This window comes from Hippocampus zosterae, chromosome 8, assembly GCF_025434085.1.
Source record: "Hippocampus zosterae strain Florida chromosome 8, ASM2543408v3, whole genome shotgun sequence".
Taxonomy (NCBI): Eukaryota; Metazoa; Chordata; class Actinopteri; order Syngnathiformes; family Syngnathidae; genus Hippocampus; species Hippocampus zosterae.
In genome coordinates, this window is record NC_067458.1 from 25,912,489 (window position 1) to 25,934,208 (window position 21,720).

At 51.2% G+C, this 21,720-nt stretch overlaps 1 protein-coding gene across 3 annotated transcripts; it reads left to right on the forward strand.

Moving 5' to 3' along the window:
- Positions 1 to 60: 60 nt before the first annotated feature.
- LOC127605770 (1-phosphatidylinositol 4,5-bisphosphate phosphodiesterase gamma-1-like) lies at positions 61 to 15,914 on the forward strand. Of its 3 annotated transcripts, none has more exons than XM_052073536.1 (33): positions 65 to 217; positions 836 to 1,308; positions 4,677 to 4,826; positions 5,165 to 5,258; positions 5,487 to 5,534; positions 6,026 to 6,110; positions 6,232 to 6,312; positions 7,291 to 7,325; positions 7,607 to 7,679; positions 7,768 to 7,906; positions 8,002 to 8,050; positions 8,313 to 8,398; positions 8,506 to 8,626; positions 8,698 to 8,866; positions 9,293 to 9,412; positions 9,491 to 9,604; positions 9,678 to 9,868; positions 10,972 to 11,172; positions 11,262 to 11,381; positions 11,471 to 11,654; positions 11,800 to 11,877; positions 11,969 to 12,072; positions 12,752 to 12,848; positions 12,932 to 12,998; positions 13,087 to 13,253; positions 13,365 to 13,461; positions 13,555 to 13,779; positions 13,851 to 13,996; positions 14,074 to 14,188; positions 14,279 to 14,440; positions 14,695 to 14,783; positions 14,919 to 15,103; positions 15,195 to 15,914. In XM_052073536.1, the coding sequence occupies exons 1-33, from the start codon at positions 180 to 182 to the stop codon at positions 15,253 to 15,255; spliced, it is 4,164 nt and encodes a 1,387-aa protein (XP_051929496.1). In that variant the 5' UTR covers positions 65 to 179; the 3' UTR covers positions 15,256 to 15,914. The 3 variants fall into 3 exon arrangements, 2 of the variants coding, with proteins under 2 accessions (XP_051929496.1, XP_051929495.1); XM_052073535.1 differs by having other exon boundaries at positions 7,768 to 7,863; positions 7,932 to 8,050; XR_007963663.1 differs by lacking the exon at positions 15,195 to 15,914 and having other exon boundaries at positions 61 to 217; positions 7,768 to 7,863; positions 7,932 to 8,050; positions 14,074 to 14,184; positions 14,919 to 14,971.
- The last annotated feature ends 5,806 nt before the right edge of the window (positions 15,915 to 21,720 follow it).

Genomic DNA, 21,720 nt, shown 5'->3' on the forward strand with positions numbered 1-21,720 from the left:
ATCGAACAGCCATTCCTTGTGAACAGAGGCCAGTAGAGCTATGGAAGCTGCTCCAGCTTGTTCGGGGGCCCTGCAAATTGGGTTGTTGACTTTGGTTCTGAGGGTGTAGGACAAACCTCAAAAGTTGTGGTCAAAAGAAGTCCTCCGCTTCGAAATTGGTGGGATGGTTGCAGTACCACATGTCCCCCGCAGAGGACGCACTCCCTGTATGGACGAAGTGAGTATTTGGCGAGTTTGTCATTTTAGATGGGAGACTAAGTGTGTGGGGGGTGGGGGGAGATGGCTGGGGGGGGGGGTTAACGTGAGGCAATAACGGCGCATTATTAAAGGCGCCACGAAATAGTTTAACGGAAAAAAAGAAGGCGCTGAGAGGTCAAGAATCTGTGTGGGCGGAGTCTTTTTTTTTTGGTACACTCCACGTTTAGCCAGCCCTGGAATTGCGCTCGGCAGACACGCAAGAGGAGAAGGTGAGTTGGGCCAGTCCAATTTTAAAAAGCACAACACCGCAACGAAATGCGTCCCTTCTGCGTTTCCGTGTCTTCGCCGGGGAGCCACGAGGATGGCGCAGCGGATGGGCACCGTACAAGGTTTTCATCGCGGTCTACCGGTGTTCCTCATCCGCGGGATAGTCAGCCTCAGTGAAGTTTCGTCGCAGCACCGGTCGCCCCCCCCCCCCCCGGCCCCAACGGCGTGTGTGTGTATTTTACACCAAGTACTTTTAATGTGAAAAGGATCTCCTCTACTTTTTGTCATGGACTTTGACTGAAGCAGGACTGTTTGCGCTGAAAAAAAGTGATGAGAAAAAACTCAATGAGTGGATTTTGGTACTTCGCAGGCTCTCAGACGCATCTGGAAAAGATAACAGAGGCTCACACTCCCCTCTAGAGGACCTAAGGAGCAGTCATAATTCACCCCCCCCCCCCCCCGTGTCGTGTGGCTCGACACTCTACTTGCAACTTGCGTTTCAATGTGAGCCTGTTTGCAAGGTGAGCGTCCCGCGCCCAACAGCCCCGGCAGTCGTCGAAACTTCCACGGATAGCGATGCAGTGAGGATGTGCGCCGCCAGGTTGGATGGACGCCTCAATGGCAGCGCCGAGGAGGCGACGGGGCCGCCTCCCGCGGCCCCCAGGGTGACGATGGACTGGGCAGAGGCCGGTCCGCGCATCCTCCACAGTCTGCAGATGGGCACTGTCATGACCCTTTTCTACCAGAAGAAATCCCAACGTCCAGAAAGGAGGACTGTACAGATCAAGCAGGACACCAGACAAATCGTGTGGCGTCGCAGCTCGGATAAAATCGAAGGAGAGGGTGAGTACGAGCTTTTTGGAGAATTGTTAAAATACATACTGATAAACATTCAACCGACTGTAGTTTTAAGTAAGATGTCACAAATCACGACAAGATGGCCGACAAGGCTTAGTTGCGCTCACACGGGCTCTTATACTGCGCCATACGATGACACTTTATTTAGGATCATGAATGACGTGCAGGATAAAACATAGAAGCTGAATAGTATTAACAATTTTTGTGAAATGACATAGACAAAATCCGTTTTTGGACTTCAAGTTGCTTCCTTGTTCCACCATTTTGTGCCATCCTTGAATGGTCATTTTTATGCAAGAGAGCCCTTTGCACTGGAAGAAAAAAATTTTTTTTGGATCATTTTGCTGAAAACACGCTTGTAACACCCAACTCGGTGGCCTGCGAGCCGTGATTGGGCGCTTCCTGAGCGGTGAGCAACTTTGATGTCATTTTCAGTCGACGGAGATGAGGCAAAATGGCCGCCTGCGCAGATGGCGCAACACGGGCGAATTCTGCTGCTTCACTCATTTTCCTACATCGGCAATATTCATTCGAATGTCGTTGTTAGACCCCGTGAAGGCACATGGAACATTCGAAAATGTTTGCGTTAACCCCCCCCCCCCCCCCTCCCTGAAAGTCTGTTTGGCTCTTTCTAAAAAGGGCCCCCGTGGCAGCACATTCCACCTCAGCAGGTCTCGTCTTCACTCAAATCTCCCACGACTCAATCAGCAACCCATTCCCCCCCCCCCATCCTTTCTCTTTTCCTCCAGCTGTCTTTTCTCAAGTTGCTTATTCCTCACAGCCACATAATCACCCCCCACACCCCACCGGGCCTCCTTTCCACATTGTCTCTGACCTCTCAGTCAACTTTCTTTCGCTTTCTCTTTTTACGTCAACGTTCTTCAGCGGATTCTTTGACCTTTTGTTCTCCGTCACGCCAATCCGACTGACCTACGTGCGTCGTCTCCACTCCCCAGCTTGTTTTTGTAACGTGACATTTTTTCGCCTGACTGTTTGCTTTCAAGTCGGGTTCCACCCTCAACACCCCCCCCCACACACACACACACCAATCAGCGTTTTGTTTGCAATGAACTCTTTAGATTACATGGTCAACTTTGATTACTGAGACACAGGAAGTGCGGAGCAATCAGGGAGCGTCTGACTTCCTATCTCGCGTTGAACACAACAAAAGGCCTAACCTTTCATACAGGAAGCCGGGACGCCGCCTGAAATCGAAGTCTTGCATTCTGAAGATTGAGTGATCATATAAACACCAGAGAAAGTCAAAAAGTAACTTTCTACTGGGTTTGATGAGCAGTTGTTGTTTTGATTTCGTCTCTCGGAGGCTAACTTGCGTGTGATTCGCTAGCTAACAGGAAGTCTTTAAATATGCACTCACTGTAAAAAGAGCAGGGCGGCCCGGTAGTCCAGTGGTTAGCACGTGGGCTTCACAGTGCAGAGGTACCGGGTTCGATTCCAGCTCCGGCCTCCCTGTGTGGAGTTTGCATGTTCTCCGCGGGCCTGCGTGGGTTTTCTCCGGGTGCTCCGGTTTCCTCCCACATTCCAAAAACATGCGTGGCAGGCTGATTGAACACTCTAAATTGTCCCTAGGTGTGAGTGTGAGTGGTTGTTTGTCTCTGTGTGCCCTGCGATTGGCTGGCAACCGATTCGGGGTGTCCGGAGACGGCTGGGATAGGCTCCAGCACCCCCCGCGACCCTAGTGAGGATCAAGCGGTTAGGAAGATGAATGAATGAATGAATGAATGTAAAAAGAGCTTGTGGCAAACTATCAAGGGGTCGAATACAAATATTATATTCATACATTCATTCATTCATTCATCTTCCGTACCGCTTGATCCTCACTAGGGTCGCGGGGGGTGCTGGAGCCGATCCCAGCTGTCTCCGGGCAGTAGGCGGGGGACACCCTGAATCGGTTGCCAGCCAATCGCAGGGCACACAGAGACGAACAACCATCCACGCTCACACTCGCACCTAGGGACAATTTAGAGTGTTCAATCAGCCTGCCACGCATGTTTTTGGAATGTGGGAGGAAACCGGAGCACCCGGAGAAAACCCACACAGGCCCGGGGAGAACATGCAAACTCCACACAGGGAGGCCGGAGCTGGAATCGAACCCGGTACCTCTGCACTGTGAAGCCGACGTGCTAACCACTGGACTACCGGGCCGCCTTATATTCATACATCGGGAGGTAAAAAAAATCAAATAAATCGCAGATATCAAAATGTTCCCCTCATGATAGTGTTTTGGCCACCACCAAGCTGCGCTCCCGCATACCATGAAAATTGTGTGTGCGTCTGTGTGTGTGATAGCAGAAGACATCTGCTAAATCAATAATATATATATTTTGGTGGGTGTGGACACAAAGCGTGGCAAGTGTCCAAGCGGCTTTTTTTTTTTTTTTTTTTTTTTTTTCCCAGTCTTAGCGCCGTCCTCACTTTAAGATTTCAGCCGCAACATCAGCTCTCATTTCTGCTGATGTTGGAATTCCCCCGCGAGAATTCCTATCATCAATACCGGTTGACATAATTTCACTCTTTCAGCATGCTTTGATGGGTTTTGTTTTGTTTGTTGAAAAATTCATTCATTCATTCATTTTCATTCATCTTCCGTACCGCTTGATCCTCACTAGGGTCGCGGGGGGTGCTGGAGCCCATCCCAGGCGTCTCCGGGCAGTAGGCGGGGGACACCCTGAACCGGTTGCCAGCCAATCGCAGGGCACACAGAAACAAATAACCATTTGCACTCACACTCACACCTAGGGACAATTTAGAGTGTTCAATCAGCCTGCCATGCATATTTTTTTGGGAATGTGGGAGGAAACCGGAGCACCCGGAGAAAACCCACGCAGGCCCGGGGAGAACATGCAAACTCCACACAGGGAGGCCGGAGCTGGAATCGAACCCGGTACCTCTGCTCACACCTAGGGACAATTTAGAGTGTTCAATCAGCCTGCCATGCATATTTTTTTGGGAATGTGGGAGGAAACCGGAGCACCCGGAGAAAACCCACGCGGGCCCGGGGAGAACATGCAAACTCCACACAGGGAGGCCGGAGCTGGAATCGAACCTGGTACCTCTGCACTGTGAAGCCCACGTGCTAACCACTGGACCACCGGGCCGCCTTTGTTGAAAAATAAACGATGAAAATAATCATTTTGGATTCTTGAGCTCCAAGCATGCCATGAATTGTCCAATTTGCAGGTTTGTTGATCGCATTGTTATCTTTTTTTTTGACGCCCACATGCTGCTGCTAAATTTTTTGGGGGCTCCGAGAGCGCTCGCATGTTTGACGGAAAAAAAAAAAACAATCATGTGCAGTCATTTCAACAACGATCTTTTCCTCTGCCATCCAGTGGACATCCGAGAGATCCGCGAGCTGCGCTTGGGAAAGGCCTCCCGAGATTTTGAGCGCTACCCGGAGGAGGCTCGTAAAGTGGACTCTGCCCTCTGCTTCATCGTGCTTTACGGTCTGGAGTTTCGCCTCAGGACTCTCAGTTTTGCAGGTCGGTGTGTGCGTGGGTGGGCGGGTGAGAGCTAATCCGTCCCCTCCCGGGCGCTATTTGTTTTGACTCCTTTCCCCGAACGCAGCCAGACTCTCATGAGGGATCCTCCGCTCTAAAATCTGATCTCAACAAGCAATGTAAAGTTTGTTTCACGTTTCCCGAGTTCTCACCCAAAACACTCCATTTCCTTCTTTTTTTTTTGTTTGCTCTGGCTCGCTGTGTATTTCAATCGTGAGTAGCAGCCAGAAAATAAAGGGCAGGGTTGGTTTGTGTCGTTTCTTCATCTACGAGAGTCCTGTCGGCGTTTTCATGTCGTCTTTTCTTGGGATCTTTTCAAGCCTTCAGTGAGGACGAAGTGCACATGTGGATCGCTGGTCTCAACTGGCTGATGAGCGACACTCGGAGAGCAGCGGCCCCGCTACAAACTGACAGGTTGGAACGCTTTGACTTGGTGGGGGGGGGCAGTCAGGCAATTTTTATCCGTCCAGTCTCTTGTTTCGTTCCCACGTCCCCAAACCTGATCACGGGAAGACCGCTTGCCATAAATGTGTTCCGACAAACGCGTAAAATGAATCGAATCACAAAAACGGTTCAATTTTGGCGGAGGTGTACCCCGAAAAGCTCTTTGGTGTAATTCTCCACGTTCTTCTCCCTCGATAGATGGCTGAGGAAACAGTTTGAAGTCATGGACAGGGACCACGAGGGAAGGTGAGTTGTCTTCGGTTGCCCCGCCCACTTTTGTCGTCAATCCATGTTCCTGCGCTTGGCGTGATTGAAGCCAGACTTGTGGTTGGGTTGCCGCGGCGCCAGCGCAAACAGCCTGTCGCCGCTTGATAAGGTGAAGGAAGTGAGTCTATAGGATTCGATAGGGCCGCTTCCTTTCCGCGAGGAAAACATTCGCAGTCCAGGAGAGAGAGAGAGCGAGAGACTTGGACGTTCAAGTGCTTACGGTGCTACGCAGAAAGGAAGCTCGCGTCACGTTACGTCCAATGTGACAAAATAGTCAAATTTTCCGTTGATTTTCGCGTGCTGCCGTTGAGCACTTGCGTGTCGTCCTTTGAGAATTTGACCTCTGCCAAAAGTCTTACGCTAATATCGAAGATCTGTTGAATGGTCAAAGCAATTGCAGCTACGTCGGTGAACCCGAGGCTCTTAAAAAGTGTTTGCTAGCTCTCGTGTCTGTTCTGCCTCTCCCGCAGTGTCACATTGAAGGATGTGAAAGCTTTGCTGCCTCAGGTCAACTACCGAGTCCCCAACTTGCGCTTCCTGAAAGACAAACTACAGGTCACGATTGTGTTTCCAAACTTAAAAATGAACTGTCGACAAATGAACGTGACGGCATTACAGTGGCTACCTTTTATTTTTTTTCTTGAAGTCTTCATTCAAGTTCTCAATGTGTGTCCAGGAGGTTGATGCCCGCGGTGAATTGGTGTACCCCAACTTTGCACAACTTTATCGAACACTGATGTTTGACGCACAGAGGAGTGTAAGTGTCAGTGTTGTTTGCACCCAAAGGACACTTACACACTGGCCGTACATACTCTTTGTTTCTTTCCATACTTGCGGTAAAGGGAAAAACACACCTACTCTAATGCCAACTGCTCAAAACTGTCAGATCAATTAGCCTGGCGAAATCTGTGATCGCATGGGGATGTTAGGCACTAGCTAATAGTTGTACAGTATTCTGTTTATTTACTAGCTATCCAGCTATCTAGCTCGATCGAGCTAGCTAGCTATGTAGCTAGCTAGCTCGATCAAGCTATCTAGCTAGCTAGCTCGATTGAGCTATGAAGCCATCTAGCTAGCTAGCTCGATCGAGCTATCTAGCTAGATGGCTGTCGCTAGCTAGCTAGATAGATAACTCGATCGCGCTAGCTAGCTCGATCGAGCTATCTAGCTAGCTAGCGCGATCGAGTTATCTATCTAGCTAGCTAGCGCGATCGAGCTAGCTAGCTTGATCGAGCTATCTAGCTAGCTAGCATTAGGAGTAGTATTAGCCACACCAGTTATTAAAACACTTCTAAAGCAATGAACAAAATGTTGCTGTTGTTTTCAGTATAAGCCGCTTTACAAATGGTATCCCATAAGCCAGCCACAAATGTTTGTTTAGTTGCTAAAAACAACAACAACATTGATTTCATGTCAAAACAACCAAAATTGGGACTTGAGTCTCCTGATATCGTGATTTGCCTTTTTTTATTTTATTTTTTAAACCTTTCATTGCAAAGGCAAGAGTACACACTTGATCAAGTCACATGTCAACACGTTAAAGTTCACTTTCACACCGTTGGGCAAACACACAGTCGATATTATCGTCGTGAGCAAAGTCCTATCGAGGATAAAGGTGGTCTCGAAAAAGCAATGATGGCACAAGTTGTTTATTTTCTACAACACCACTGCATTCACATTGTCCCTTTTTTATGCTTGTCCTGTTGGAACTTACTCCCTCCACCTGGCCTCTCAGATTATCGAACAACTGGAACTCTCCTTCCTTTTGCGGTGAGTGCCATTACCTGCACCTCTTCTTCGGTGTTCAGCCATTTTTATTTTGGACATTTTGTGTCGTTGTTCAGTCTGACCTGAAAATATCAGATACACGTAAAAAAAAAACTGGAGTCAGAGAAATCAGAGCCAAAGTATGAACTCAGCCGGTCGGAATAGCTCCAAATCTGAGTGCGACGCAGCTGCTTTCTCTGCTGATTTATGAGATAATAGCTCCAAGATGCTGCAGGTAGCAGATGTCTTAAGTTATCATTTCATCAACTTTTTGGGGTTTTCAGGAATGTCGACAGACCAGAACTGTGCCAGATTTCCCTTTATGACTTCCAGAAATTTTTACAAATTGATCAAAAGGTAGAGTTCACACAGTCTGAATGGAAGCGTCCGAGTCAGAAAGAGCTCCCCACGCATCTTTGTTTTTTTCCCCCCTCCTTCCAACAAGGTGTCCTGGGCATCAGATTTGAATCGGGTCAGAGAGTTCCTCGCAGGCTACCTAAGAGGCGGACCACAGTCTGAGCCCGCCTTGCAACTGGACGAGGTGACGAGACGCAGCCAAACAGAAAGCACGGCACATTTGAAATGTTAAGTGTCCCGTTATTTTCACAGTTCCTGACCTTCTTGTTCTCAAAAGAGAATTCAGTGTGTGACCCTCAGCTCTCGCCCCTCCTTCCCGAAGACATGAAGAGGCCGCTAGCGCAATACTGGATCTCTTCCTCACACAACACGTACGTCACGAGTTGGCCGAAAACCTCCGCGTTCTTCTTCTCGTGTCTCTTCATCTAAGCGAGAGAAGCTAACCGGTTTTGAGCGTCGGTTCATCCCACCGCCTAACGCTTCCGATAAGACCTGCTTTGACTTGAAGGAGATCTAAGGTCTGATTTCTCGCGCGGGTGCTGGGGGGGAAAAAAAATGTCCTTTGATTGTTTCGTGCCGCCGCTCGGAACCGCTGAGAACAGGACAAAGTCTGAAGTTTCCTTGTGCTCTCAGCTACCTGACAGGTGACCAGTTTTCCAGCGAGTCCTCCCTCGAAGCCTACGCTCGCTGTCTGAGGATGGGCTGCCGCTGCATCGAACGTGCGTCTTGACTTTGCTGACCCGGGTGACCTCGATGTTGACTTGAACTCTTGTCATGGGGTGGGGGTTTTGGACGTTGTACCGAAAACCTTTTTGTCTGACTCCAGTGGACTGCTGGGATGGACCCGATGACCTGCCCATCATCTACCACGGTCACACTTTAACCTCCAAGATCAAATTCCTCGACGTGCTTCACACCATTAAAGAACACGCCTTTGTTACGTCCGAGTAGGTCATTTTGCATTCTCTCGACGCCCCCCACCCCCCTCCGGAAATCTCACATTGCCGTGCGTCCATAGGTATCCCGTCATCTTGTCTCTCGAAGACCACTGCAGCGTGGTCCAACAAAGGAACATGGCCACACACTTCAAGAAGGTCTTTGGGGAGATGTTGCTCACCAAGCCCGTTGACAACAACGCCGAGGACCTCCCTTCACCCTGGCAGCTTCGCAGGAAGATCCTGATCAAGGTACCGGCACCAAACATCTCCATTCCGGACATCAGGAACCGGAATCCTTCAATTTGGTCGCGAGCGGCGGGAAAGATGACGCCATTGATCCAAAATGGCCGAAACATCCGCGCGGGTGAATGTTGAACATTCTCTCTCATTCACGGCAAAAAAAAAAAAACCCAGACGTGCTGCGCCGTTGTGGGTGTGAAACGGCTGAATGGATTCCCTGCCAATCGCACCGATTCCTCTCATTCACGGCAAAAAAAAAACCCAGACGTGCTGCGCCGTTGTGGGTGTGAAACGGCTGAATGGATTCCCTGCCAATCGCACCAATTCCTCTCATTCACAGCAAAAAAAAATCAGACGTGCTGCGCCTCACTCGACCACAAAATACTCGAACGTGGAGTTGAAAAAAAAAAAAATCAAGTGATTTCTGTGTCCAAGCACAAGAAACTGGTGGAGGGAACCTTGTACGAAGAGGTCCCAACGGGCAGGTCCTCGGACAACGACCTCAGCAACTCGTTGAAGAACGGCATCCTCTACCTCCAAGACCCCGTCGACCACGTGAGTGCTCGCCAATGCGCCCCGCCCTCTTGTACGCCTTCCGTCATCCACCACCCGACGATGCGTGTCCGCATGCAGACTTGGACGCCGCATTATTTTGTCCTGACCAGTAAGAAGATTTACTATTCGGAGGAGACGTCCCACTACCAGACGGCTGACGAAGAAGAAGAAGATTTGGATGACGCCAACGAGGTGAGCCGGCAGCCAGACAAGCGTGACGGAAAGTTGGCGATCTTGTTCTCTTTTCGTCACGCCGTCGCCTCAGGAATGTCGGGGCGACAACGGCGAGCCGCACGGCGCCGAGCGCTGGCTTCACGCTAAGCTGGGCGGAGGTTGCGACGGCCGTCAGCTGGCGGAAAAACTCCTGCGGGACTATTGCGAGGGCGGAGGGCAAGATGGCACCTTCCTGGTGCGCGAGAGTGAGACCTTTGTCGGGGACTACACCTTGTCCTTCTGGTGAGTGACGCTTTTCATTTTTGGATCGATTTCCGATCGATCGTTTTTATCGGATTTTGAAAACCACCGCGGTCGAGGACCCGAAGGCAGGAAACGCAAGGTGTACGAAACAAAATGTATCCACAAAAACACAAGCGGGGGCACTCTGGGGGGGGGAAAAAACGACGCGAAGAGTCCTGAAAAAAAAAATCAAAGTAACGCCAGGAAATAAATCACAGCACTTAAGATTTAGTGAGCAACGGGTGCGACACTAGAGGAGAAGCCCTCCGATGCCCCCTGTTGGTCACAAATGGAACGGAACCCACGGCACAAAACGATGACCCAAAATACATCGAATCTAGACAAAAGAGAATAACGACAGGGGTGTGAGAGGGGTGGAGGGCGAGCTCGACGTAGGGTAGCTCATCATCCGCCCGTGGGGGTCTTCTTGCCCCCCCTTTCGGAACGTACTATGCCGCGGACGCAAATCAACGTCTACCGCCGCCATGTCAAGCACTTTGCCTCTCGCGCGTAGATGTGGAAGTGAATGAGAGGAATCATCGCGATTGGCAGGGAATCCATTCAGCCGTTTCACACCCACAACGGCGCAGCACGTCTGTTTTTTTTTTTTTTGCCGTGAATGAGAGGAATCGGCGCGATTGGCAGGGAATCCATTCAGCCGTTTCACACCCACAACGGCGCAGCACGTCTGGGTTTTTTTTTTTGCCGTGAATGAGAGGAATCGGTGCGATTGGCAGGGAATCCATTCAGCCGTTTCACACCCACAACGGCGCAGCACGTCTGGGGTTTTTTTTTTTGCCGTGAATGAGAGGAATCGGAGCGATTGGCAGGGAATCCATTCAGCCGTTTCACACCCACAACGGCGCAGCACGTCTGGTTTTTTTTTTTTTGCCGTGAATGAGAGGAATCAGCGCGATTGGCAGGGAATCCATTCAGCCGTTTCACACCCACAACGGCGCAGCACGTCTGGGTTTTTTTTTGCCGTGAATGAGAGGAATCGGCGCGATTGGCAGGGAATCCATTCAGCCGTTTCACACCCACAACGGCGCAGCACGCCTGTTTTTTTTAATTTATTTTTTTTGCCGTTTGATTTCTTCCATCAGGCGCTCGGGACGCGTCCAGCACTGCAGGATCCATTTACGTCAAGAATCCGGCGCCACTCGTTTCTACCTGAGCGAGCACCCGGTGTTCGACAGCCTTCGCCAGCTCATCTGCCACTACCGAGAGACGCCGCTGCGCTGCAACGAGTTTGAAATGAGGCTCGGCAACCCGCTACCTCAACCGAACGCGCACGAGAGGCGAGAGTAGGTCGCGCCTCACCCGGCACTCGCGCGACCCGTACAACTCGTCCTTTTTTCATTCGATCGATCGCCGCTGACGTCGTGCCGCGCAGATGGTACCACTCGAGCCTGTCCCGAGTTCAAGCCGAGCGCATGCTGATGCGAGTGCCTCGAGACGGAGCCTTCCTGGTGCGGAAACGCAGCGAGCAGAACTCTTACGCCATCTCCTTCAGGTGCGATGGCGGAAGGAAGCGCGCATCCGCTTTGTGCCGAGGATTGAAAGTGTAACACCCCCCCACCCCCTCCTTTGACTTGTGCGCAGGGCGGAGGGTAAGATCAAACACTGTCGAATCCAGCAGGAAGGTCGCCTCTTCATGCTGGGCAGCTCGGCAGAGTTTGAGAGTCTGGTGGATCTGGTGAGCTACTACGAGAAGCGGCCCCTCTACCGCAAGATGAAGCTGCGTTATCCCATCAATGAGGACGCTTTGGATCGGATGGGCACCGCGGTCAGTCACTCAAAAGAGACGTTCCAAACTTGGCGCCCTTTCGTCCTCATCGTTTAAGGATGAAAGGGCCGCTTCCCAAACGGCCCCTCTCAGAAATGCAGAGAGGAAATTTGAGGTTCCGGATGTTTCCTTGTTGTCATTTCAGGAACTTGATTACGGGGCCTTGTATGAAGCTCGCGCTCCTCATTTTTACGTGGAGGCAAACAAGATGGCCGCCGCTCGGGTGAGCGCGCCGTCCGCGCGCCCGTCGTCATCTCGGGAGTCTGAAATGGCGATCCAACTTTGCCTTTGACTTTCTCCGCTGCGTTCCGCAGTGCACGGTCAAGGCGCTGTACGACTACCGAGCCCAGAGGGAAGATGAGTTGGGGTTCCCCAAAGAGGCGCTCGTCTTAAATGTGGACAAGCAGGAGGGAGGCTGGTGAGTCTCGGCGTGCTTCAATCGCTTCAAGAAAAATCCCTACGAAATATCGTCATTGTCTCAACACAAAAACTCTCAACCGGCTTGCTGGACTCGCATCCTGGGACCAAGTCCAGGAAGAAGCTTGAAAGTCTGATCCCATTCAGGGTGGTGGGGAGCCCCGATTGGACCCTGGACGGGTTCATGCAACTTTGAAACGGAACTACAGCAGAAATGCATCTGCCCCCAACCCCCCACTCCCCCCCCCCCATGCCCCAAATAGTCCGGCATAGGATTCTGATTATTCCTGACTAGAGGGACATTTTAGCTGATGTGTGATAATGACAGAAAGAAAAAAAAAAGCCGCCCCCCCCCCCATCCACCAACTGTGGACACAAGAAGTTTTAATTACTCGCAAAACGGTAGCCCTCACAATCAAAAACCAAAAATCTAGAACAGTCTCCTTCTCTCGCCTATAAATCGGATTGAATAGTCGCGTTTTTTTTGTTTTATTTTGAAGGTGGCGAAGTAAGCCCCCCCCCCCCCCCCCCCCCCCGTCCACCAACTGTGGACACAAGAAGTTTTAATTACTCGCAAAACGGTAGCCCTCACAATCAAAAACAAAAAATCTAGAACAGTCTCCTTCTCTCGCCTATAAATCGGATTGAATAGTCGCCTTTTTTTTTGTTTTATTTTGAAGGTGGCGAGGTGACTACGGCGGCAAGAAGCAGCTGTTGTTCCCCGCAAACTATGTGGAGGAAGTACCCAGCTCCCCGACGAGAGAGACGCTCGAAGCAGTGAGCGCCTCGGACAGTAAAAAAAAGTACACGGCTGATCTTGCTTCTCCCCCCGCACTGACTTTTTTTTTTTTTTTTTGAAGTCGGCAGAGAACAGTCCCCTGGGTGCATTTCTCAAGGGTTTCATTGATGTCCAGACGTGTCACGTCGGTGAGTCCCCATCAATCACATTTGGCTCCTGAAATTGAAAATCCAAGCGACAAGACTGGCCACGTTCCCTTTTTTTTTCTTCCCTTAGTGGTGCACAAAGATGGCAAACATTCGCGGCCTTTCGTCTTCACCGTCCATTGCGGCCCCTCGGCCTCTCGGCCCCTCCGGACGCTGGACGTGGCCTGTGACGGCCCGGAGGAGCTGAGCGGCTGGGTCGGCAAGATCCGGGAGGCCACGCACGACGCGGGCGCGCGGGTCAGTGAAAAAATACTTTTTTTCTCGGCCCCGGGCGAAATCGGGACGTTTGAAAGGCCGATCGGCCAAAAAAAAGCGTCACGGCGACTAAAGTCGAACGAGGCTCTTCAGATGCAGGAGGAGAAGCAGATGGAGAGAAGGAAGAAGATTGCGGTGGAGCTGTCAGACCTGGTGGTTTACTGCCGTCCCGTTCCCTTCGACGAGGACAGTAAGGGATGCGACTGACCCCCCCCCCCCCCCCACACACACACACCTCCATCTGCTCTTTGGCCACACCCCATTTTTATTTCGCCGCCGTCAGAGATCGGGACCGAGCGAGCCTGCCCCCGGGACATGTCGTCCTTCCCGGAGACCAAAGCGGAGAAGTTGGCCACGCGGGGCCGAGGGAAGCGCTTCCTCCAGTACAACCGCCGTCAGCTTTCCAGAGTTTATCCCCGCGGCCAGAGGCTGGACTCGTCCAACTACGACCCCCTCCCCATGTGGCTGTGCGGCTCCCAGCTGGTTGCGCTCAATTTCCAGACTCCAGGTGGGTAAACCCCGAGAAACCCCCCCCTCCTGAATTCCGACAGGCCGGATCAAAAGCTACCTTTCCCGCAGATAAAGCGATGCAACTGAACCAGGCCTTGTTCACGCTGGGGGGGGGGAGCGGCTACGTTCCCCAACCGGACATCATGAGGGATGAAACCTTTGACCCTTTTGACAAGGACACCTTGCGGGTGGAGCCCATCACCATCCAGCTGGAGGTGAGCGCCAGCCCGGCACTCAAATGGTTTTTGGAGGGGTTTTTTTTTTAGGCTCCTCCCTCTTCTCTTGCCATCAGTTGCTCGGCGCTCGGCACCTCCCGAAAAACGGTCGCAGCATCGTCTGCCCCTTCGTGGAGATGGAGATCTGCGGCGCGGATTACGACAGCTGCAAGTTTAAGACCGACGTCGTAGGTCGGAGCGCTTCTGTCGTGCGCGGATGGCGCGACGGGACGAGCCCGATTGCCCGGGCGCTGACCCGCCTCCCGCCCGTGTTTTTTCCAGCCGATAACGGTCTCAATCCCGTGTGGACGCCCAAGCCGTTTGTGTTCGACGTCCGCAACCCGGCCTTCGCGCTCCTGCGCTTCACCGTCTACGACGAAGACGTGTTCAGCGACCCCAACTTCTTAGCTCAGGCGACGTACCCCGTCCGTCTGCTACGTACAGGTTCGGCGCTTCACATTGACCTTCTCGGAACGTGCAAACGGATTCACCGGAGTTGGTCTTCCGGATTTTATTGTTTCTTTCTTCCGGTGTGTCCCCGACGGGAACTGTGAGGAATCAAAACCATCCAGTACGCTTCCCCGTTGTCCGGATGGGTTGGCTCGAGCGGCCATTTTGTTTTGTTTTTCCTCCAACGCTGCTTTTGGATTTGTCTCGGAGGGACGGTCGTCTTTATAGCGTCTCCGTTTCCATCGCAGGTTATAGAAGCGTCATTCTCAAGAACGGCTACAGCGAGGAGCTGGAGTCGGCCTCGCTTCTTGTTCACATCGAGATCATGAACGCAAAGGTACTTCATCGGCTTGATTTTATTTTTCCAAATAAATGTATCGCGGCTCGCCGCAAGGGGGCGTAGTTTGCACAGGCCTCAACACAAAACACAGCGGTACAACCGTCCGCGCTCTTCCACTTCTTATGGCTGCAGGAAGACGGCAACGGGAATCTTTACACGTCCATCCAGCGACTCCGCGATCGAACCAGTGAACTATCCAACACAATTTCCTTGCTGGAGAGTTCGGGCTCTCGGGATTTCACGTACCAGCAGAGCGTAGAAGAGCTGCGAGTGGCTCAAGATCAGCTGAGCGAGCTGGTCGAGGCCCGCAACCGCAGGTGACCGACTCCCCCCTTTTCCTTTTCAAGTGATGAACTTGTGAGCCGACACTTCACAAACAAAACCCTGCCACCCGGACTTGCCTTGCAGACTAATGGAGAAGAAGAGGCGGGAAAGGCTGCGACTGCAGGTAGCGGCCAAGCGCACGTAGTTCCCTTGTCCAGCAGAGGGCGTTAAAGAGCAACGGACTACGCGACTCATCTCGTGACGTCACAGTACCCACACTCACTTCGGCCGTTTGAAGCTGATTCAGAAACCTCATTGTTTTTTTGGGGGGTTTCTTAAATTTAAAATTGACAGATCGCCCCCCCCACACACACACACACTTGAGGCTTGCCTCCCAGAAAAGGATTCTTATTAAAAATATTTTGATTACATTTTAATCTTATTTTAGCATTACAGAAAAGGCTCCAAACTCCCAGTATGTTAACCTCTACTGTGATTACTAATTTGCATACAAATGCAAAAAAAAAAAAACAACACTCAGTATTGACCCAGTCCCAGTCCCGTGACACTCAGATTACAGTTCCTGTAAAAATTGTTCTCTTGCGATAGAAAAACTGTTCACTGATATGAAGTATTGTCTAAAAAAAAAATGACAGAAGCCCATCCAAGTGGGCTCTTCCTGTTTTGTCAGCAGGAAGAACAAAACTCAGGTTCCCCCAAAAATGCGACTGCATTTTGCGGCATGCAAACATCCCGTCTGTGCCTTTTTTTTTTTTCCTGTTTGTCATTGAAAGTTGTCACTTGAAAACAATGCGAGAGTTTGTTTTCGACTGTCAATAAATGAGTCTCTCATGCCGCACGCTACGTCTGTCGCCCTCGCGCTTTTCATGCCGACCAGCCAGCCCGCAAAGACTTTGCGTTTGCGCCATCGGACGTTCCCAAATGCTGTGCGTTGTCGGTGCGTCCGTTTCCCGCTGAGCCGTCGTTGTCATGCCACTTATCATTTCTCCTCATGTACTTTTGCCGACTTCTCAAATGCAATTAGATGCTCGTGTTAATTCAATCCCCACCACGGGTTGCCTGCGTCGTTTGGCCATCTGCCTGTTGACCTGCCTGCCAGTCCGCATTTCCACAACACATTTGACGCCAGGCTCTCTCTCGCACACGCACATCATATCTGATCTTCCTCACGATAAGCACAACAGCCAAACAGAAGGTGACATACAATCGTCCGTACATGTATTTTTTTTTTAATACCTGTCCTCCATATTTGTATTCATCATTCATTCATTAGCAGCCTGACTTGTCATTATTATGACTAACCTTTGACCCTAATGAGGGGCATTCCAAGACTGGGTGGGCTGAAAGCGTGCAGAACCTTCTATAGCTCAAAGTCAGCTAACGAGTGGAACTTATGACAGACGGGGATGACCGATGAAGATTCTGATTTTATTTACGCTACCGCCACGTTGGCTGTCGTAAATGCAAATAAATCCTGCATTCGACAAAGAAGAACCGAAATGGACACAGCAAGGACAGAAACGAGGCGTGAATGCCAAAATGCTGCCGACTTTTTTTTGGGGGGGGGGGGGGGGGGTGGGGGGGGATATGAGATGACAGAGGAAAATGTCGAACTACTGTAGATGGTTGCCATAGTGATGAGTGAAGTGGAGGCACTGCAGGGGGTGGGGGGGAGACGGCATGTTCAAGTGGAGGAGAGCTTGCGTGTGTGTGTGTGTGTGTGTGTGTGTGTGTGTGTGTGTGTGCGTGTGTGTGTGTGTATCCGAAATGTTCCCACCGGTCAGCTCACATGACAGTGCCAAGCTTGGGGGTTTTCATGGAGGGCCTCCTGTTCTTGTTGTTTTTCGAGTCCGAAATCCCAAAGTATTTGTGAGATTAATTAATTTGTGAGATTAATTAATTTGTGAGATTAATTCAAATTGGCTCTTGTTCCAGAGCGCTGCTTTGGCGACAAAGTGAAATTCGGGAACCGGCTCGGGTTGGAAACGGCACGCGTGGGACGTTTGCGTCAAAGGTTGCAGTTGCAACTCGTCCTTTTCTGTATGCCGCAGGACAGCCTCGTCGTTCACCTCCGTCGCTTTCTCATCTCTCGCTCTCCCCCCCCGTTCCCCCGGAGAGCGGCCTGCTTTGCGGTGCAAAAGTCTGTGATCTGAATTTCAACAGCGCACCGCAATGCATTTTTTTTTGGGGGGGGGGGGGGGGGGGAGTCGCCCAAGATGCTCAATAAGCCGACGACGTAGCCGAACATCAAGAGTGCAGCTTTTCCTTTCTTGAAATCGCAAAGCAAAATGATCCGATTTCACTTGCAAATTTGGCTACGCGGTGTGTCGCCTTATCAATGGGTTTTGGTGGGCTCCCATTTGGGCACTGACAATTTTGCAGAATAACGACGTCATCGGCATCATTGATGATTTTTGACGTTTCCAACAGAGCATTTCAATGTCGCCATCAGCCTCTTGGCAGCATTCCTGGCCAGTTTTTGTTGGTTTTTTTTGCTCATCACGTGTTCAATTTTGGAAGGATGTCCTCTTTTTGATCATGTGTTGTGTCATATTTTTGAGGACTCCAAGTCTTTTTGTGATGATCTGGTTTTGTGCCCTTTTTTCGCCCGTACAGTATTTCCCGAGCACTTTGAAATGGCCACCGCTGTACACGGAGCGAAAATAATTCATACGACATAAATAAAGAATAGCGAAGACGGCAGAAGGCACAATCCAACAAAAAAATCAAGTCTCATGCCGAGTCAAAAGCCAAAGAATGAAAATTAAAATGAAGACGAATTTTAAAGACGATTCAGGAGCGGAGGCATCGGAAAAGGCTCCATCTCCTCTGAGCCTCCGTTTAGTTCTTGTTACCTCAAACAGGGTCCGGCCCGCAGAGCTAAGCCACCGGGCGGGGGCCGAGGACCTCAGATCAGGTGGGACGAGCCCGTTTCATGATTTGAAAACAAATCAGAGGATCTTCAGAAAACTCTAAAATGTAGCCACTGAAGGGATGCCAGGGTAGGAGTGACGTGCGCCTTCTTACGAGTACCAGTCAAGAGGCGAGTAGCAGTATTGTGGACCGACTGGAGACGCTTGATGGAGGATCGGCGGACTCCAACGTAAATTGCGTTCCAGTGATCCGGGAGGGGCTCTGAGTCGAGCCGCTTCTCCTCCACATCGAGAGGAGCCAGATGAGGTGGCTTGGGCATCTGATTCGGATGCCTCCTGAATGCCTCCCTGGTGAGGTGTTCCGGGCATGTCCCACCGGGAGGAGACCCCGAGGAAGACCCAGGACACGCTGGAGAGACTATGTCACCCAGCTGGCCTGGGAACGCCTCGGGATCCCCCGGGGAGAGCTGGAAGAAGTAGCTAGGGAGAGGGAAGTCTGGGCTTCCCTGCTAAAGCTGTTGCCCCCGCGACCCGGCCCCGGCTAAGCGGTAGAAGATGGATGGATGGATGATCCGGGCGAGATGTGACAAAGGCGAGAAGAAGGATTGTTTCCGAGTGCTCTGGAGAAACGGGCGCTTCTCGCCGTCTCGTTAGTCGCTCGTATCGAGCTTCCTCGGCTTCTTTCCCGTCCTTTGTGGCTTGATGAGCTCTCGTCAAGTCACTTCAGGACATGGAGCTCGGCCACATCGTACGCATCGAGGACCCCCGGAGGGAACCCGCGTGCCACACACGCGCCACACTCAGACAATCACGAGCTTGTGAAGAGCGTTTTGCTTTTTTGTTTTTGTTTTTTTCTCGACTCCATTTTTAGCGGTGAAACGGGATGCCGCTTGATCCGCTTCAGCATTGTCGATTAAAATGCCAGAGGTTTAACATTCATCACCTGACATTTCAACTGGCCGGTTCAACAGTAAAGAGGCGGCAGGCAGACAGTGGTGTCGTCTTTCACATCAAGTCGCTGAATGACGCCAGCAAAAACTGATTGGGGATTTACACCCCTAAATATGAGAAAAGTTCATCTTCCACAACGTGCCAGTCAGCCTTTGGATCTTCGTGGCAACCTTGGCAATGGGCTCATCCCCCCCCCTAACCCCTCCATAAATTTATTTTTGATTTATGGAATGACCTCCCACTAAACATTTAGCAAGCCCCCTCGCTGCCCATCTTCAAAACCCTCCTCCAAAACTCACTTGTATTCTTTGGCGTTCCACTCGGCATGCCTTAGATTTGTTCTTGATTTTACTGTTTGGTGCTTTCTACCGTCTTTATGACCGATTTGTTTTATTGTTTATTGTGCATGTTCAATCGCTCCATGTACAGCACTTTTGTATGCAGCGATGGCTGTTTTGAAAGTGCTCGAGAAATACACTTGACTTCCATCCATCCATCCATCCATCATCTACCGCTTATCCGGGGCCGGGTCGCGGGGGCAACAGCTTTAGCAGGGAAGCCCAGACTTCCCTCTCCCTAGCTACTTCTTCCAGCTCTCCCCGGGGGATCCCGAGGCGTTCCCAGGCCAGCTGGGTGACATAGTCTCTCCAGCGTGTCCTGGGTCTTCCTCTGGGTCTCCTCCCGGTGGGACATGACCGGAACACCTCACCGGGGAGGCGCTCAGGAGGCATCCGAATCAGATGCCCAAGCCACCTCATCTGGCTCCTCTCGATGTGGAGGAGAAGCGGCTCGACTCTGAGCCCCTCCCGGATGACTGAGCTTCTCACCTTATCTCTAAGGGAGAGCCCGGACACCCTGCGAAGAAAACTCATTTCAGCCGCTTGTATCCGGGATCTCGTTCTTTCGGTCACACTTGACTTGACATTCTACAAACGCATACACAGTTAAAGTCCGATGAAACGTAACTTCCAAATAGCTGGCCTAGCGTGGTCGAATTGGCCGGCCAAAGTGTTTTCTCATCAATACCGGTCATTTGGACAAACACGACGTGGGTCTGTGGTGATTAATACAGAAGAGTCACTTGATTGATTTCAAATCCTTTCCCTTGTGGGGACCTGATTTCTGCTTCCCACAAGCAGAAGAGAGGTCCCCACAAGTGACCCGCGGGAACACGTTGTGTACCTCACACGTGATGAACGCACATGCGGCCGCACGCTCGAAAAGAGGGGGGGGGGGGGGCGCGCTTCGGGTGTCGCGCTGGTGTGCATGAACTGATTTGGAGTGGAAATGAGCCTCCGCCCTCAGCCCTCATTACGGTAATTGGAAAAATGGCGGCCTCGTGCCCCCCCCCCCCTCCCCACCTGCTGCCAATTTAGGGATGAGCAATTCCTGTAGAGACGTCAATGTGTCCTGAAAACGTTTCATTTCTCCTTCTCGTGCCTCTGACTAAAGCCACACCCCTCACATAATAAGACATGCGCGATCGCAGCGGAAGGCGGTCCTCAAAGGTCCACTTCCCTCACCCGTCACCCGGGCCAACTTGACCTCATCCGCGTTGGAGGTCAACCCGCACTTCCCTCGTAATGACTCCGGCAATTCCATTTCTACTTCCACCACGTCAAGGACTGTCCACCGCTCGCGCACCATTTTCAAATAGAAGGAGAGGAAATGTTTCCTTTGGCTGCAAAACCCAGAATGGAGCAAATCGTTCAAGGTATAACCCCGACCCACCGGCGATTTTTGACAAAGGCCCTCTTCTCCGGAGGCGGACTTTGACAACATCTTATTCATCGGAATATTACAATTCACTTTGGAGTCGGCCAATCCTCCATCAAGCATCTCCAGTTGGTCCACAATGCTGCTCTTTGTTATGAATTCGATTGTATATGATGGAAAAATATGAATTATTTTGGGTCCATGTAGATCCTCAAGAAATGCCGTTGAGTTGAGATGGACTCACGCCGTTCTGGTTAATATCGTATCGCACCGCGATAAGTCCCATTATATATTTACCACACACACACACACAAAAAAAATCTCCAAAGTTTTTCTTTTTCAAATAAACAGGCCGGCTCATCAACGAGGCATCGTGCGATATTCGAAAGGAAAAGGAACCGAAATTGACGCAGAACTGAAATGAAGAGAAAGCAGGACTCCGCTTGAGAGTGTCGGCTCGTCAAGAAACCGCTCAAAAGCCCGTTTGGAAGTGTTGACGCTCACTCAACGTTCTCCGTCCTGTCCCCGGAGCGATCTCAGCCCGCCTCTGCTGCGCCAAGATGGATTTTCTGCGGCGTTTCCAGCGGGCAGCAGCAGAATGCGATGGCGGCATGCGTTTTTCCCGGACAGAACAAAAGAAAATTGACGTTTTAAATCAAGACAAAGCAACAATCCGGTTGAAAAAGGCTTTTTTCATCATCATCCTCTGGCGCTCTGTGTGGGCTTCACGTTTCCGTAACGTTACATTTCGACCGCAGGGACGAAAAGCCGAAATCTGCCCCGGCGTTTGTATCATTTGAACCGATCTGGTAAAGAACTGCTGTTCATAAACACGTTGGCCGTCTCCCCCTGAGGCGAGCTCTTCCATCTGTGACCCAGAATGAGACATCAACGTTCCCGCTTTTCTTTCCAGGTCTTCGTTTCCATGCGATGCATCCGCAATCACCTTCCGGCCAGCACTCCACATCCCCCCCCGCCCCACCCTCGCATTCAAATGCTCCGGTTGCTACGGCAACCCGTACCGCAGCATATCATTCTCTTTTCCCGGTCCAGCTGGTGGACTTTTCTTGGTTTTGCCATTTTCCTCGACTCGCACGGGGTGGAGGAGG